The sequence below is a fragment of the Ischnura elegans genome, chromosome 3, assembly GCF_921293095.1.
Source record: "Ischnura elegans chromosome 3, ioIscEleg1.1, whole genome shotgun sequence".
In the NCBI taxonomy this organism is placed as follows: domain Eukaryota; kingdom Metazoa; phylum Arthropoda; class Insecta; order Odonata; family Coenagrionidae; genus Ischnura; species Ischnura elegans.
In genome coordinates this window covers 4,062,691-4,081,694 of record NC_060248.1, presented here as the reverse complement: position 1 = coordinate 4,081,694, position 19,004 = coordinate 4,062,691, and the positions used below count along the sequence as shown (strand labels likewise).

The following is a 19,004-nucleotide window of genomic DNA, read 5'->3' as shown; positions in this document are numbered from 1 at the left end:
GAACCAAATAAGACCTCATCGAAGGAAGAGTCCGCCTCGAAGACCTAGAAGCTGTATCCACCTCTCCATATGTATATATATATATTGGGGAAGATCTCCAGGATCTTGAGGAGGTTTGACATTGACCATCCACCTTCCTACATCAAAATTAAGAACTCATCTAGTGAAGGCAAAGGGCCCAACTGGACTGAAATCTCCAGGAGTATAAGCTATACTAAGTGAATGTGGCCAATCTTACATTGAAGAGGCAAACCACAAAATGGAAACCACGTTGAAAGGACAGTGCTGACCCCTTAGACTGGGGTAGCCTGAGAAATCAGCAGAGGCCAAGTGCACAGCGTCCATCACAGCCAGTGGCGCCAACTCCATGGGGCCTGAGGGGGCCCGAGCCCCCTCAAACATTTGTTATAGGTGTGAGTAAAAAATGTGTCAGACTTGTCGATTTTCCCCAGGGTGTCCAGATATCAAGATTAGAGCTCTCTGTGTTCTAATTTTGATCATGTGACTCTTCTAAAATGCTTAAAAAACTTAAAACTCACTACTTATAAAATTTCCCGGGTCAAGATCCCTGGTTCGGGCCCCCCCAAATATTTTTTGTAAGTCGGCATCCCTGATCACAACCATGTGATTTAGAGGGGAGAAACAAAACTCCTGTAGTTATCCTATGGAGATGGGAATCAATTGGTGAAAAAATATGTTCAGATCTGACAGCATGGCAACGTGGTAACAGCTACAAAATTAGTGGCTCACCTCCTGAAAGTACAAGGATGCTGGCAGCCAACCAGGAGACAGTGAGGGAGGAGCTGCTCAGTTATTTGTATGCATGTATATAAACGTAACGTACCAATGGAATGGCATTAGATTCCCGAATCCTTTAGGACGATTAGCAAGTCACTTGTTGAAAAGTTTGACAATCATATCCCGTGTGAAATGCGAGAAATCTTCACTGCCATTGTTCACCATGATTATACCAGACATTACATCGGTTGCTGCGACAAAATGTGAGGCCCAAGAAAGTATTTGCAAGGGTCAAGGTTGAGTGATAAATGTTTTCTTAGGCAAAGTTTATTGTATGTTATGTGAGTCAATCATACTAAGTTAGTGCATTAGTAAAATTATTAAATTTTCATACTTTTCCTCCTCCTAAGCATTGAATTTAACGGAAATAAAGTTTCATATTGAAATAAGCTACACAAAATCGTCATTGAAATCATTTAATAACTTGTGTTAATTTGAATAAAGTAATTATAAAAATATGATCATTTCCATTTGCTTTTCAGCTTAAAATTTGTTTTTGATGTTATGTTTTACACAAAATCTTTGTTACAAAATGAGATTAAGATATGGCTTCAAGGCAATTGGGTGAAGAGATGTAAGATTTTTTGTGAATGAAGACATGTTATTTACTAGTAGGCAAAAATTGGAAAAAATTAAAAATCTCATTGAAAACCCCAGGCCTTGACAAATGTCTTAGCATCATTGTCAAAGTTTTGGTTAAAATATGAGCCCCTCCATGTTGAATTGAGGTGTAATTACCCATTCGCAAGAAGGAGAGTGGCACTGGCACAGCCTGCGTTTGTTATCTCGATTCCTTGGATTAAAGTGGGAGTTGCAAGAGTGATAGGTACATATGTACTTGGATGCAAACGTACAGCTTAGCTGGAAGAATCCAGTGATTGTGGAACTGCTCCGTCTAGTCTACTGGTTCTACTCGGTTCTCTCAAAGCCTTCAACTCTTCCGCTGCTGTGACTGCTTTGCGCCAGTATCTTGTGAAATATTTTTGGGGTGAAGTCACTCTCCAGGCCGACCCAAAATGATCCGAGTAATTTATTACACCGTACAAAAACTGAAATTATTTTTAAAAAGTTGATTAATGAAAGTCCCATTTATTCCATAATGTAAAAGAAATTGTATTCCATAATCACATGGAAGAAGAAACGTGTGGTTAAAAATGAATTTTTTAACCAAATTTTGTGATTTAGGGACCTCCGCAATTACCATCACGGAAGGGTGGCCAGCATCGACCGGGAAACATTCGTGGCCTCCAAAACAAGTGACGGAGAGACATGTTTCGAAATATTTTTAACTATATTGGCAAAACTAATGATGAAACAAAAAAAAGTGAAACATTCTGAATATTGGATTACTTCTGTGAATTCACGTGTAATATGTTTGAATGCTCAACAAAGGGTGATTTTTTGTGTGTGTGCATGTCTTCCATATTTTTCATGTGTATCTGTGAAGTTATACCCTTGCTTATGGTTTGGATCATGTGGGCACTTGAAGCACTGGCCCTTAATGAGTCCCTTCAGTTGAGGCAGGGCAGCACGTGTGGCTCCAAAGTGATTTTCTCTTTTAATGTAATACATTGCTTTTAATTTAAGCTGTGTAAGGAATAAGAAATTCTGCATTGTATTGAAAACAAATGCACGATTTACAACTGAGAAAGTTCATCAGAATGCTTATGTTAAGCCGCAAGTTAATAATGTAAAGAACATTGTAAAGCTATAGCTTTTCTGGATTCTACTCTAAAAATTATATTTTTACTGAAACATTGCACATCTCATGAGGTATTTCTCTAATTTATCTATCAACGACTTTTATCGCTCTTCACTGTCTTAGTCACCTGGATTAGAAAAATTAAATTGTGATAAAAGATTTGAAAGCTAGCTTTTTATATGTATAAGTAAATTGATGACTTTGTGCTTCTTCAGTGTAAAATTTAAAAACATGATAATGATTGGTGTCATCAACTAAAGCTCAAGTACATATTGTGAAGTACGGCCCCAACCACCTGGCCCTGTAGGGGCTTTCTCTAACTCGATAGCAAGTCTTATCGACGTTGCTGCGTCGTTAGCTTATCGAAAATCTTCACTAACGACAATTGGTTTTCTCTACGCTCGCTTAACGATATTTTCTCGATAGCACTAACGAAAAATGCCGATAGCTTATCCGGGGACTCGGGAGCCCGTCTTAAGCTTATCGACGCCCGCTATATTGTTTTTAGGTTTCGGTTGCTCAGTGCGTGGCAAAGTTATAATTCTGCTACCACCAAGCGATAAAGGTATTTTTACTTGAAAAGTTATATCCTACCTACTATATACCTAATACTATCCTACTATATACCTAATATTATAATATAAGTCCCAACGAAAAATATGCCTGTGTTTTGATGGGTACATGCATACACTTATTTTAGAATCATTTTCAGCTGCTGATTGCAGTGATTTCCTATGCCTAATTGTGGCTACCAACGATAAACCTATGTTACGCTTTGATTTGTGTGAATTTAATCAGTGATTCGATGCCTCAACATGGCGGACGACTATGAATATATTTATATTATTTCCTTAAATGCACATTTTTTTTCTGTTTGCTATACTGTGCTTATCTTCGCTTTGCGTAGAATATAATTATAAGTAATAACAGCACCAACAACATTAACACTTCCGTAATCTTTACTCAAGAAATTGACACTAAAAAGCGTTAAGTATGTGACACGAGTTCACAATCACAACACTCACGATGATTCCTTCCATGACATCCGCGTAACCTCGGTATTTTTTATCAACGAATTGATTTCAAGCATCTCAAAATATGATGAAAGCGTCAATAAGTTTTTCTAATTGAATAACTACCACTGTGGAAGTTGTGGACTTAAAGCGGAAGGCAAAAGATGTAAACAAGCCGTGGCAGAAGATGCACTCCAAAATTTACATTGTTACAATACTAATAAAAATAATTTTGTTACTACTATAATCACGACAGTAAAATTATTATAGGCGTAGGTAACCGAGTAAGTAGCAGACAAAGTCCTCTTCAAGATGATAATACTTGAACATAACGATACATAGTGCACCAAAAGTAGCCGATATTCTTCTGTCGACGACTGTTGAATCCTTGAATATACACGCTTATTTACACTAGTTTCCCCCTTATTTTATTTTGTTCTTCATGGAAATATATTACAACACATCATAAAAACAGCAAATGAATCCACTACTAAAATAATACTCATCAGTTTTCTCCATCATTTATTATTCTTTTCCAAATCGACCGGTGCGTCGTTTAGCAGCTTCTTGTTTATTTATCGTTTATTAGCTACCGTAGTAAGGCGCTGCTTCTTGATGCTGCCGAACGAAGAAATCTAGGCATTGTGATTGGTTGAAAATTCTAGCCTCACTCGCAGGCGCCTACGGTGTATTGTTTGCTATCGACGAACCGTGGTCTTGTTTTGCAACGACGAGCTGTCGTTAAGGTGAGATACAGAAACACACTTTCGATAAGAGGGTGTCGTTGCAAGAGAGGACATTCGTTAACAACCCGTTAACAACAATTCGTTAACGAGTTAGAGAAAGCCCCTACTGATGTTGCTAAGGAACGAAACATTACTCCAAACTGAAGTACTACTACTTACACAATAAATTATGCAAATGGGAGCAAAGTTGACATAGTTAATGCATAGCACTATTGATTCTTACCATGCATTATATGATGATATTACTAATTAGTAGTTGAAATACTGCTATTGAAACTTAGGATTCTGACGAGTAGTTATGTCCCATGGATGGTATTGTCATGTTACTCATCCTTTATAACATGAAATTTTCCTCGAATTACAATGTGTCTGAAACTTTTTAGAAGATGATGAATCTATTGGCTATGTAGCTCATGCTTTGCATCAACGTAAATTGCCTCTACAAAACACTATTTCTGCTTTCTTCAAATACATTTCATGTACATATTTTTCCGCACTGATTGCACTATGATGCTGAGTAGGTATAAGAAAAATGGGGTTTGTTTATTCCAATTGGTACAATGTTGACAAAAACACTGATAGATGCTGATGTTGGCCCTGTTAGAGTACTTATGATGATATCCATTCCATTGGGAGTGATTAAATTAATGCTTATGGCAATATAAAGAAGAAAATCTGTGTGTAAGGGATATTAGTGCTATAAATTGGAATTTTAATAAAAGACTAATCACAGTAGAGAAAGTGAAAAAATTACATTGTACGTATAAGCAAATAGAAACCCCATTCCAAAGGCCAGTGGCCTATGATGAGTCTATGCCAGGTTTTCGCATGTAGATGATCTGTAAGATGGTCCCGTTCGATGAGTTTCCAAGGCTCATTTGATTGTAGCCATTTCATTATTTTCAGGAAAGAGGTAGCTGGTAGGGTTTCCCACATCCAATCCAATTGTTTTTTTTTATTGAACACCATTATGGGGACTACCTTTCGTCTAGCTTCCCCTACCTTTAGACCTATCCAGCATGGGTGGCCCTACCAGGAGTAATTGAGAATCACTCCTGCCATTGGAGCCATAGAGGACATAGTTATGCTCAAGTCTTTCAACCATGACAGTAGATGTTGATTGGGATGCAAAAACAGTCATGAAAAGGTAGTCAAAGTTATGAAATACAAAGTTAATCAAGAAGTGCTCTGCAATTGAATGAATTTATCAACTGATGATCGATGAGATCTTCTTGCTATTGGAATAAACCAATGAAAGCTAATGGATGTCGACCCAATCATTTGATGCAAACCAAAGCCTCCAAATTGGTTCCAACCAGCACGTACGGTCTGCACCGATTGGCTGACTGCTTGTTAATGGGATGATAAGTAACGGCTGGCTTCTTTTCTCTTGCTGGATGTAGAGCGTGGCCACGTGAGCGACGAGGAGCCCCATTCTGCCGATGGCACCCCCAACTCCCCCCCACGCCCCCTCTGCCTCACCCCTCCGTCCGCTGCACCCCTAGACGACGACCTCCCTGCATCCTCTCAACTCTCATCCAGGCTGCACAGCAGACAGGTGGGTCCTTGCTCTTTAATCTCTTATTATGCATGTCATTCATTTATTATTGCTTACATGAAGAAACATTGCGAAAAATTTATGCTAGTTATGTGGGGCTTGGGTAAAGGGGCCATTATTAGGGTCCATGCCAGAGTTAATTGAGGCCCTCAAGAGACAATGTCACTGGGTGAGTGAGTTCCGTGATGGGTCTAACCAGTCGGAGTACAATTTTTACTTTAGTTCTTTGTATACATATGTTAGTAGTGACTATGGAGAGTAATGGTACTCTTGACAGTGGATTGATGATGCATGTCTTTTGATCAGTGATGACATTTATCGTCCAAACAGAAAAATGGACGAAATGGGGCATGGGGAAGCAGTTAGGTGGGAGTGATGTTGTTCCAAACACTTCGCTTTAAGGCTTGCTCACATGGCCAGTGGATTCTGGAAGCGAATACATAAAATGGAATTGATAACGAGTGGAACCGGGAACTCTGCTGGCCTTTACCTGGGCCATGCATAACAACCATAAACCTTGCAAACGCCTCATCCTCTCTAAACAAGGACCTAAGGTTTCCTTTGGGATGAATACTGTTTGGAGTTGAGTGAATTGTCTCTCATTGCTCAAACAACAATAGCAAAACATTAGAAAAACGACATGAAAACATCCATCATGATACTGCGCGAAGTGCAACACCTAGTAATAATTAATTGTGGATATAAATTTTCCCTTTTGCTATAAATGACGTGTTTAAATGGGTTGAATTGTTCTCCGCTAGGGAACAAACAATATTTTAACATTGCATGCATTTTTCTACGCAAGCGAACAAACAATGTGTATATTTGCCGTTTCCACTAAGGTAGCTCTGAGCAAACCTGGATGGTATTGTGTGTCATTGAAGGCTTCTCGGGTGGCCAAGATATTTCTCGGTGTGCAGGAGAAGATAATCCTGATCCTCTCTCACTGCAGCTACACATGTGTAGCTGTTACTTTACCCATTGATATTTTATTGGGATATTTTGCTTTTTTCATCTCTAGCTGTGTTGGTAAATTTTGATAAACAGGGTTATATTTTTGACATCACTTTTCATCATTTGTAGTTAATTTAATTTTAATAACTGAGGTGATGTTTGAATTATATTAATCACTTTTCTTTATATCGCCAAATAGATGTACAGGTAATAGTAATTCTGGGGATGTGCAATATTTATTGGTTGTAAGAGTGATGTGTGGTGCTGCTTGCGCTGTGTGGATGTTCTCCATGTTGAGTGCACTGCTCTGTCTCTCCGTAGGAAGCAAGCAGCGCCCCTCTGAGCATTGCCACGGCGCTCGTGTCCCCGAGTGCTGCCCCCATCCACCTGGTGCCCTCTAACCACCAGAGGGCATTCCCGGGTGTCGTGATGGCGCCCTCTGCACACCACCTGTCTCCCTCGCCCCCAAGTGGTGCTCCCTCACCACAGCCCTTGGCGCTCACCGTGCACCCAACCAGCCCCACACCACCTGTCGGCCACTTTCACCATTCCTCCAGAGGTGAGTCGTCCGTCAGTCGAAGAAAGCAATCGTCACCAGACTGGCAATGAATGCACAAAAAGGACTCTCTCATGTGTATACCGCTGGAGATTTTGACAGCTTGTTTGTGCTACCTTTGTCATGCCCTCAAAGGTAAATGAGGAGGAAATGGCTTGGAAGGTGGATGAAAGGGGAGGGAGCTATTTGTGCAAGCTGTTCATACACCTCATCTACTTCTTCCTCCCTACGATTGCTAGTGGGCATGTAAACTTGGACCACCACAAAGTTGGTAGGTCGTGCTTCAATTTCTACCACCAGAATCCTATCGCTTACCTGGTCTATGCCTACCACACCATCTTCCCGTTTAATACTAAAGCTACCCCTCGTTGACTTTTCTCCCCACCATATATATAACCCTACGCATATCCATCACTCCAATAGTCCCCACCATCCTTCCACCTCACCTCGCATAATCCTAAGATATCTATCCTCCCTTTCTCCATTTCTCTTTTGACATTGTCTAGCTTACACCTCCCTCATCATTGTCCATATGTTCATTTTTGCTTTCTCTTTTCTGTCTTATTTTCTTCTTTCTTGGATGCTGCTGCTGATGATGAGTCTATGCCAGGTTTTCGCATGTAGATGATCTGTAAGATGGTCCCGTTCGATGAGTTTCCAAGGCTCATTTGATTGTAGCCATTTCATTATTTTCAGGAAAGAGGTAGCTGGTAGGGTTTCCCACATCCAATCCAATTGTTTTTTTATTTAACAACATTATGGGGACTACCTTTCGTCTAGCTTCCCCTACCTTTAGACCTATCCAGCATGGGTGGCCCTACCAGGAGTAATTGAGAATCACTCCTGCCATTGGAGCCATAGAGGACATAGTTATGCTCAAGTCTTTCAACCATGACAAAGTTAAGCCCAAGGAAAATTATAATGTGTGAAAAAATACATAATTTACTGCAAATTCAGCTTCTAAAATGCAAAATGTGAAGGGGTGAAATGTGTAGAAAGACGTTCTGGGTGATAAGTGGTTGGGTTGCCTCTACACTCTATATTTTTACATATATCACACATTCTCACCCCATCACAAAGCCACAGATCTATTTTGTTAATTAAATTTTTTGTTAATGTAATGCTGAAAGTTTTAATCACCTTTGGTCGTCACCATAATGGTTTTATTTTCAATAAATTATTCTCCTTGCAGAAATTTTTTCCAAATTTTGCCTGAATTCACACAAAATTTTAAGCTCCAAGGCTCTGGTACCAGTGGTTAATGTTAACCAATTATGGCAAAACTTGACTCTGATATGAGTACGCCCACAACTTTCCATGCACAGCGGGTAAATTTGATCCCAAAAATAAAGATTTTTCAGCTCACGCAGTTGCGTATACTACTCGCATGACTGGTGTTTATTTAGTCTATCTGTGGATTCCATGTGTGTACCTCCATCAATGATGACATGGTGTCTTATTCCTGCTCCAGGCGTGTCATTGGCTCACAAAAGCTTCAGCCCACCAGATGGCAAGCCGTTACCGTTGGTGTCATCGGCAAGCATGGCGGCCACCACGATATCAGTGCCTACAATTCACCTTGCAGGCAAGGTTCTGCAGCATCCGGTGGCCTTCCTTGGAGCCATGGCTTCCACGGCACCGAGGTCGCCCCGTGAGATGGTCTCGGACGTGGAGGCCATGGCAACCCCAAGCCCCAAGTTCCCCTCCTCTCCGCACCACCACCTGCACCACCCAACAACGGCCGTCGCCATCGCAGGTACCTATGCACTCCACTTCACTCCTTTTCTTGCGTCACCAAAACTGCTTGATTCTGCTTTTCCCAAATTTCTGCAGCGCAGTTGTGATTTTTCCTCCAAGGTCATTTCTCTCGTCTCACAAAGGGGTGTGTTCTGGCTTCAGCATGGATTGGCCACATTCTCACTGATATTTACGCTTGAGCCAGCTGACTGTGATTGTGTTTCCATTTTTAAATTCTGTTTCCATTAATCATCAATGAGGATATTTTCTACATCTCTACAACCTTGTAGTGTCTTATCTGTTGAAGTTGTTTTTTGCATGTTGCACCTTCAATTCCCTTCCGAATTATATGATAGAAGTCTCCTGGCTTAGTAACCTCTGCTACTTATCATAATGGCTGGAATGGCTGGCCAATATGCCTAGTAGTACTTCAATGCCTTACTCTACAAATATTGACTAATGCTGGAAAAAAATCTTTCTACTTTCAGTTCTGTTCTTTGAATTTGTCAGGGCCTACTTCTGATTTCTCACTAGAGTTTAAAAGAGATATTGTGAAACGTAATTCTAGATACCAACGGTAAATCAGACAATAAGGTTTACGGGCAAAATGTGTAATTTATTTGGGATTAATATGTGCATTACTTGACATTTTCACATCTGATACATAGTTTTTATTGTTCATGTTGAATTTCGCATGGAATAACACACATTCTTACTTCAACAAGGTTGACTTTAATCTGGACTTCCGAACACTCTTACGTGTCTTACACAACCAGCAGGGAGAAGACGTTAAATAAAAAAAGAAGAACAAAATTCACCGTGGCGATTCGCCAAGATGATGTCACAGAAAAAAACAAACATTACAACACTCCCTCATTTGCTGTGACATCATTTACACAATACAAACAATCATAAACAAAAAAAATGGTCCACACTAAAAAAAAATTGTTTCAATATTCCACTCTTGAATATTGTTGTAACTTCATAACAAATTCATTTTTTCCCTGAATTTTTGCATCTTTGGTCCATTAGATGGCTAAGTGAATACATCTGCCATGTTATCATTACTACATATATAAAATCAACAGATTTAGGCGTTACTTGGTGGAACGATGAGATATTCATGGTTAAATAAAAACACAGTACTATTCCACAACCTTAATTCAATTCAAACATCACCTCAGTTATTAAAATTAAATTAACTACAAATGATGAAAAGTGATGTCAAAAATATAACCCTGTTTATCAAAATTTACCAACACAGCTAGAGATGAAAAAAGCAAAATATCCCAATAAGGTTGTGGAATAGTACTGTGTTTTTATTTAACCATGAATACTACATATATATTCATATCTTAAAATACCCTTTTTAACATAATCTCTACAAAAGTTATACTTTATATCCAAATGCTTAGACAACACTGTATCCCCATCATGCTTAGCAAGCCACATTTCACTCATGTTATCAGCTTTGATAACAAATGGGTTGGCTAAATGCCTCTCTTGACCTAATTCTGTTGATATGTACCTGAGCCACAATGCTTCTTTGGCTCCCTCAAACATAGATACATACTCTGCTTCGCAAGTAGATGCTGATACAGTGTCTGACTTCTTGGGTAATTTACTATTCCAACTTACTGGAGCATTTGCAAACATAGATACATAACCAGTAACAGATTTTCTCTCCAAGGAATTGGCAAAATCTGCATCACTAAACAGCAAAATAGGACATTCTGAACGACAAAATTTCAATTTTACATCCAAAGTCCTTTTCAAGTATAACATAATGTGCTTTACATCTTGCCAGTTTCTATTAGATGGATTACTATTGCTTTGACTAGCTTTACATACAGCATAATATATGTCAGGCCTTGTAGTAGTGGCTACATATAACAACATACCAACAGCTTTCATGTACACATACTCATTGAACCTTTCGGTATCTTGATCATGATGTCTGTCATTTCTATCTATCTCTAATGGAGACGACCTTCCCTTCCCTTCTTAAAGTCTGAATTCCTTTAGTATTTGTCGTATGTAAGGAGTTTGGTGAATAAACATCTCATGGTTCCCATACTCGATACTCATTGACAAAAAATGTGTCATCTTCCCTAGGACTCTAATCTCGAGTTTGCATCCTAATTCTTTCTTAAAACATTCTACTTGTTCAATCTTCCCCCAACATGCCAAATCATCAACGTAAATACCAATACATAGATCTTTACTCTCATTCACGTACAGGCATGGATCCTTTACCAGCTTCTTCAAACCCAAATCATTCAAGACGTTATGCAAAGTCACATGCCACTCCCTAGCGCTTTGTTTTAAACCATATAAACTTTTTAAAAGTTTCCACATCTTTCTCTCATCTATTGTAAAGAACCTTGGTTGGTCCATATACACTTCTTCAGTAAGTTCACTGTGCAAGTACGCTGTAAGAACGTCAATGTGCTCTTGCACCCTATTGTTTTGAACAGCTAGTGCCATCATCAGCCTAATTGTCTTTCTTTTGATAACTGGGGCATAAGTATCATGAAAATCTACACCGTGAACTTGCTTAAACCCCTGTGCCACCAATTTGGCCTTGAACCTATTCACACTGCCATCTGGATTTTTCTTTAGTTTCAGAACCCACTTACATCCTAGAACGTTCTTATCAACAGGTCTTATCTACCAACACATAAGTGCCTGCAGCTCTAATACTTTCTAACTCACTCTCCATAGCTGCCCTCCACTCATCAGCATATTCTCCACTTAAAGCTTCTACTGGGCTTAAGGGTTCCTCAATAAAATCAGATATTAATGCTGAGAAATTGCAACAAGAACATTTTTTCACCTCATGTTCCCTTTCACTTCTACGTAATGGGGCAATATCTAAATCCTCAGCTTCATCATCCATGCCACTAACCACATCATTCTCATCGGCCCCAACTTCAGTTATGACCTCATTCCTATCCCCAACTTCATTCACAAAATCATCATCTGCAATCACATCTAAATTCTCATCATCATAGTCACAATCATAAACCATCATTCTGTCTTTTGATGTAGTCCTTTCTTTGAAGGGAAACTTGTTTTCTTGGAATTTAACATGCACACTCCTATCACTACCTTCTTCGAACTTAAATTATACAATCTGTAACCTTTAACGCAGTTCTCATATCCTAAGAATACACATTGCACTGCTCTGGGTAGGAATTTACCTTGTTTTTTCGCTAACCAGGCAGCACACCCAAATATTCTCAGTCTGCTCAAATCTTTATCCACTCTCTGTCCCTTCCACAATTGAAAAGGGATTCTATTATTTATCGCTTGTGAAGGACTTAAATTGTGTATGAAACATGCTGTGTTGGCAGCTTCACACCAAAATGATGTAGGCAAACCTGACTGAAATAATAAACATCTTACCATGTCTGCAATAGTTCGGTTATACCTTTCTGCCACCCCATTCTGTTGTGGAGAGTATGCGACCGATTTTCGATGAACAATCCCATTTTCTCTGAGAAAGTTCTCAAAAATACCCCCACAATACTCACCGCCCCCATCAGTCTGTAAGTATTTTAATTCTAGGCCATGCAGTTTCTCTACTTCAACCTTATAATCCTTAAATTTTGAAAAGACTTCATTCTTTTTCTTACAGAATTTCACTACTGCGTACCTACTAAAATCATCAATAAAGGTTACCATGTACATTGCACCACCGTTTGATCTAACTGGAGAAATCATTAAATCACTGTGCACTATTTCTAATGGTTTGCTAGTTATTCTGCCACTTCTCACTGGAAAAATGGTGTTTGTCATCTTACCTTCTATACATACATCACAGCTCTCTGTTTCTTTAGGTACCTTGAGTTTTTCTAACCCTGGAATTATCTTTATGGCATCCGTGTGCAAGTGTCCAAGTCTCTGATGCCAAACATCCATGCTGACTGCTTTCAATGCCACTGCTTCAATGTCATCCTCGACCTTGAAATCATCAGATTGCACTACACATGATTGAGCAACATTAGAAATCACCACATCTCCCTCCAGAGCATATAATCCTTCATGTACATATGCCGTAAATACATTGCTCCCATCAAATAGACCAGTAGCACATTCTTTATCAAATAGTACCTTCACATTGTGCCCATTCAGTTTGGAAATTGAAATTAAATTGAAATTTAATTCAGGCACATACAACACATTTTTCATTTTTAGGTCATCACCTCCACATTTTTCTGACATACTGAGCACAATAGTACCCCGTCCACAAACCTTAATACTACCTTTACCAAGAGTTACATTTCCACCTCCCGGAGTGAATGATGAAAACAATTCCATCTTAGAAGTCATATGCTCAGTCGCGGCTGAGTCTAACAACCACATATTAGGACCTTTCACAGCAGACAAAGCATACAAACTTACACAACTAATGGTCTTCTTTTCTGACTTTGCTTGCACAAGATTATTATTAGTTTTACTTACATTCTTACTTGTACAGTCAGCAGCCCAATGTCCCCATTCCTGACAAGCATAGCACTGCACTTCAGGACACACTTTACTAATATGACCAGATTTCTTACATTTAAAACAACACCTGGTATTGTTTTCCCTCTTCTCCACTGCAGCAGGTTGGCCTTTCCCTTTCGGCCTTGAACGACTCTTCCTGTCCTGCTTATAGGTTAAGAGCGCAGTCCGATCATTTTCCTCTCCGGTCAGTTGTAGACGCCTCCTTTCTTCGTCCAGCAAACGTCCCTTCACCTTCCGCGTTGTTAGCTGAGGCTCTTGGAGAACATTTTGAATAAACACTTCGTATTCATCAAGTGGAAGTCCCGCTAACAGAAAATTAGCTACGACTTCATCATCGAACTCAATACCGCCTCTCTGCACTTTCTTATTCAGTCTTTGAATGGATGCTGCATATTCTTGCATGCTGATGTCTTCGGTCTTGCTTACGTTGACCATCTCCTTCAGTGCGTACAAAGCGTGGAACTTCGTAGACGTGACATGTATTTCTTCTAAAATCGCCCATGCCGCTTTCGCTCGGGTACAGTCCTCAATATCTAATAAAAAATCATCACCTACGGTTTTGTATGACACTGAGATAGCCTTTCGGTTAAGTCTTAATTGGTCAACGTTCAACTCCTCAATTTCGTCATATCCCGGCTCTATCGCAATCCAACAATTTTTATCAATTAATTGTGCCTTCACACGCAACTTCCATGCGAAATAATTTCCATTAGACAATTTTGGAATAAAAGTGCCGTTATGGTCCTCACTGTCCGCCATGATGACCAGTGAAAAACCTCACAATCAGTCGCTCAGTCATATACTTCACTCGAATTCGTCAACCTTCAACAAGTATTTCCATCTGCACTCTACTTGGTTGCCTGTCTGGGCCCATAACCTATTGTTCATGTTGAATTTCGCATGGAATAACACACATTCTTACTTCAACAAGGTTGACTTTAATCTGGACTTCCGAACACTCTTACGTGTCTTACACAACCAGCAGGTAGAAGACGTTAAAAAAAAAGAAGAACAAAATTCACCGTGGCGATTCGCCAAGATGATGTCACAGAAAAAACAAACATTACAACAGTTTTAAGTAGAAGTTAGGGACATTTTTGCCAAGGAAACTCCAATATACTCAATTAAGTCCATAATGTTTCATAAAAAGTCATACGATGTGTTTGTAAACAATCCAGTCATTATGTTACAATGAGCAAGAAAACAATTCCCACCATCAGTTGACCGCCTGACCAGCAACTCCTATGGCATAAAATATCATCAATTGAGTTACGCCATTGTTCAATGCGCTATATTGCAAGGAGATTGGGGAAGACTCGGCAGGATTGGCAGTACTGCCAGTGAATTTCAGGAAATGCCCTAAGAATGGAGCGAATGTTTTCAGAAAATGAAAATACTTTGTGATTGTGTGAGATTGTGAGAATGTATTTCCTTAAAAATTACCTCAAGTGTATCCTCCCTTTTCTTCCCCAAAATCTCCACAAGAAAAGTGATGCGAGGGCTTCATTCCAGTGCAAGTGAATTCAAAGGTAACCTGATCATCACCGTCTAGGCATGGCAAACTATGGCATATTGGACATGATGAGTCAGATACATCGCTTCAGTTTGCAGAAGCTCTGAAGTATTATCATGTGTTTGTAGATGCTCGTGTATGTGTTGTGTACACTGGCGTCGATCCAGTAGGGGATGCATCCCACCCAATATTTATAGGATGATAGCCCCCAGAAAATTCAATGAGCTTATCATGCAAGTATGTATTCATATCCTCCAGACCTCTCGGAAGCCCATCCCCCCACTAAGTTTTTACTGCTATCGATGCCAATGGTTGTAGGTACATATTTTAAATTAAATGTTAGATGAAGTCAAACATGTGGGAGTTATGATAATGTCAAACCTAATGTGGGGAACTATACTGGAAATATTTGTGGCAGGGAGCCCTGAGGAAGCTCACATTTGTCTTTTGCCTGTTGTGTATCGGATGGAAATGTGGAAGTGAGGACACACATGTCGGGCTATGCCTCGAACATGCAGCAACCATTTGGGATCTGGTTCTGAAAGATTAAACCTGTGTTCGTAAAATAGGAAGGAAAGCTGCGCATTTTGTCATAAACTGCCTCAAACAAACAGAGATAGTTAAATGAAATAAAATAACTATGTTTTATTCCACACTTTATTTTAAATCGTATGACCGGTTTCAACATCTAGTGTTATCATCAGGTCAGGTGTTATCATCAGGTCACTAGATGTTGAAACCGGTCGTACGATTTAAAATAAAGTGTGGAATAAAACATAGTTATTTTATTTCCTTTAACTTGAAGCAATTCCACAAAGTAACGCCTGAGACCTTGTGTTATATTAAAAGAGATAGTTTGACAGATATACATATTGCATGGATTAGGCTGGGAGCAGCTGGAGACTGAGCGGCTTTGCGCTTGACTTAGATTGCTTATTATTATTTCATTATGCTGTATCACTCCATTAATGCCCTTGTGCATGATTTATTTAACTAATCCAGGCTATGGCATTTAATTTTTCCTTTATTTTCCTCATTGTGGTTGCTCCTCAATGCCAAAATGAATACCATCTATTTAATCTCTCTGAAAGGATTCCAATGTGTGTTACGTTGTACAACCGAGTGGTTTGCTTCTCAACTCACCTCCTTGTGTGTACTTTGCAGCAGGTGGCATTGCGCTGCCCAATGGCGTGGTTGCGCACACTCCCTCTCCAGGTGCGGGCATGGCGCTGGCGCCAGCGAGTGGCGTGACCCGAGCCACAACCCACTGTCCCTCCACGCTCACCCTCTCCCCCACCTCCTCGGGTGAGTTTAAATACCTTTCCACTCCTTCATAGTTTAAGTCGTGCATTTATCAACGCACAGCTGGCACAATTAACTTAATTTTAATAATATTTACCTCCTTTGGTGTTTGCTCCCTCTTGAATACCTACTGCAATGCAGGGGGATTTCATGATGGCTCTGGATGTCTTATCTTTCAAAAGGAAGCCTCGCCATTGAATCCAAGTGTATTCTACGTTTATGTAATGTTAATTTTGCTCTAGTGCATCCCACATTTTGTTGACAGTATGTGCTCAGATGGAGATGTGTAGCCCATGAATATCTCTGCATGCAATGCTATGCTTTTTTGCTGACCTTGCACTATGTAAATTGAAACATCAAGACCAATTGAAGCAACAACTGCACAAGATTATTACAGAGGCTTCCACAGTGATTAAATTGATGATAAGTTTCTGGATTAATTCCGTATCAACTCATTTTTGGCGGACAACAGTTTCGGGCACATTCTAGCTCCCGTCTTTTGGTCCACTTACAATCAGGATATCCATCTCCGACTCCGGAGGTGAGTGGGGGAACTGTACCTATGTGGTGTCACTGCTGCAGTTTCATGATTTGCTCTGTAAAAGTAGTTTCATTCATGTATTGCCTAGTACATTTTTATCAGATGGCTGAATGAATGATATTCATATTTCTTTTGATTTATCTCCCTTTGTCATCACTATTTATCTGAGCATAATATTTTTAGCTGAAAATCGTCATAATTTCTTTGAAATTGACGGTAGCAGATTTCCTTGACAAGCGGTTATTTATTACAAAACAGCAGTTTAGTTATGATTTTATTATTGGTGAGTCATGTTTTAAAAAGAAAACTGCACATTGAAGGAGAACATTTGCTGACTTAAAGTATCAGAAAACAATATAGAAGTGGAGTATATGTAGAAAGGCAGATGCAGATGAGAGGCAATGTGGGCAAGAGCTCTGGGAATTGAGTTAAGCTTGGTGAATGGAGTCAGATTATGTGAGATAGACACGTGGACTGTGAGGAAGTAAGATGAATGTGAGGTTCAGGCTTTCAAGATGTAGGTGTGGAGGAGATTTGACTGGAGAGGGACAGAGATGGGGGAAACAAGAGGGTAGTGAGTGCTGGGGATATGCGTGTGTGGAGGGGAGTCACGCTTCAGTTGCTTCCCGTTTGACTTCCTTAGGTAATTTGTGCTGCAACCGCTTGTGTGTTTCAGGCATCACCCACCTGGTGACTCCACTTGCTGGCCACGCTGCCCTCGTGACGACGAGTGGCGTCGGCCACCCCCTCATGGCACCACTGGCGCTCGTATCATCCACCGGCGGGGGGCCAGTGGCAGCGCATATCCTCGGACCAGCCAGCGGCTCTGGCCCACTGGTGGGTGCTGCCTCTGTTGGAACCAAGGTACACTAATGCCAAAGAAAGAACCACTTGATTCATGAAGATGTGCCATAAGCAAACAAGGGACTGACTTCGTACTCGTGTACCTCCTGTGTGCATAAACAAATTGTAAGCACCGCACCCAGTGGAACATTGATGTTGAATCCACATTGATTTTCAATTGACACTATGTTGATGATAGTATTAAGATGGTGGTGTCGATGTAGACATTATGATGGTCCTCATATGTTGATTAAATATTGACGCATGGATTTTTTATCTACCAATCATTAATACCATTTGGACCAAAAAATAGAGCCGTAAAATTGAATATTAAACTATTTTTGTTCAATCAAAACTTATTTCTTTTACCCATAGCATTTGAATCAAGAATTTATAACAAAATGAGATGAAGTATAAATTCTTATCTTGGAACTATGATAGATTTGCAAACAAGGAGTATTTGTCTTCGTTGAAGAAATAAAATGTGTTTGCTCGCTCGCCCACAAATATGACCTGCAAATGTATCTGGGAATGGCAAAAATTAATGCATTATTAAAGGATACTACAAAACAGCTTACTAGAAGAGAAACAGGGGAAGACCATGTTGGTAGTGTCGTGAAGAGATTAGAACGTAGGTTAAAGAAGCACTCACAAATTAAGGGATATGCAAACGAACGAGAGATTCAAATTTCAAATGAGGATGTTAACAGGGGTTGAAAATCTCAGTGCAGTGTGTATCGTGTTTGCATCTATCAGCTGTCACAGCAAATTTTCTGTGAGGGGAAAATTTGCCGTTTATGCAAGAGTTTTGGTGCCCTTTGATACACACATGAATTTAATGGCACACAGAGGCAATTTTAGTGAAAGAAAAATTTTTAAAAACAAAATAAACCACTTATTAAATTTGCCAATACATGTTATCAAATTCATTAATTGATACTCGACCCCTGTGAAATGGTATAATTGCTATGTGAGGTCATATTTATTTAAACTAAATATGTAATGAATTCTTATGTGTATGTCTTGAAGCTATTGGAGTTAGGTCAAAATAATTTCAAATAAGTATGATAAGTTCAATTACAATGGAGAGTATGAACTTTTTTCAGTGAAGTGTCAGTTTATAAAAAAATTTATAGTTCTAGCTCAGATGATGCAAAAATACAATTTGCAAAATGTTGACCAGAGATTGGTTGGTTAAAAAAAACATTGATATTGACCCATCTCCTAGT

The 19,004-nt window shown here is 39.6% G+C and overlaps 1 protein-coding gene across 3 annotated transcripts in view; it reads left to right on the top strand.

Moving 5' to 3' along the window:
• The window catches only part of LOC124155339 (max-binding protein MNT-like), a 174,025-nt gene that overhangs the window by 152,130 nt on the left and 2,891 nt on the right, over positions 1-19,004 (top strand). For 2 of the 3 annotated variants that reach the window (XM_046529074.1, XM_046529073.1), the window contains exons 5-9: positions 5,663-5,817; positions 7,093-7,330; positions 8,799-9,083; positions 16,254-16,394; positions 17,609-17,796. In XM_046529074.1, the coding sequence (XP_046385030.1) occupies positions 5,663-5,817; positions 7,093-7,330; positions 8,799-9,083; positions 16,254-16,394; positions 17,609-17,796 (1,007 nt within the window). The remainder of the gene's footprint in view (positions 1-5,662; positions 5,818-7,092; positions 7,331-8,798; positions 9,084-16,253; positions 16,395-17,608; positions 17,797-19,004) is intronic. The other variant, XM_046529075.1, reaches the window with a different exon arrangement.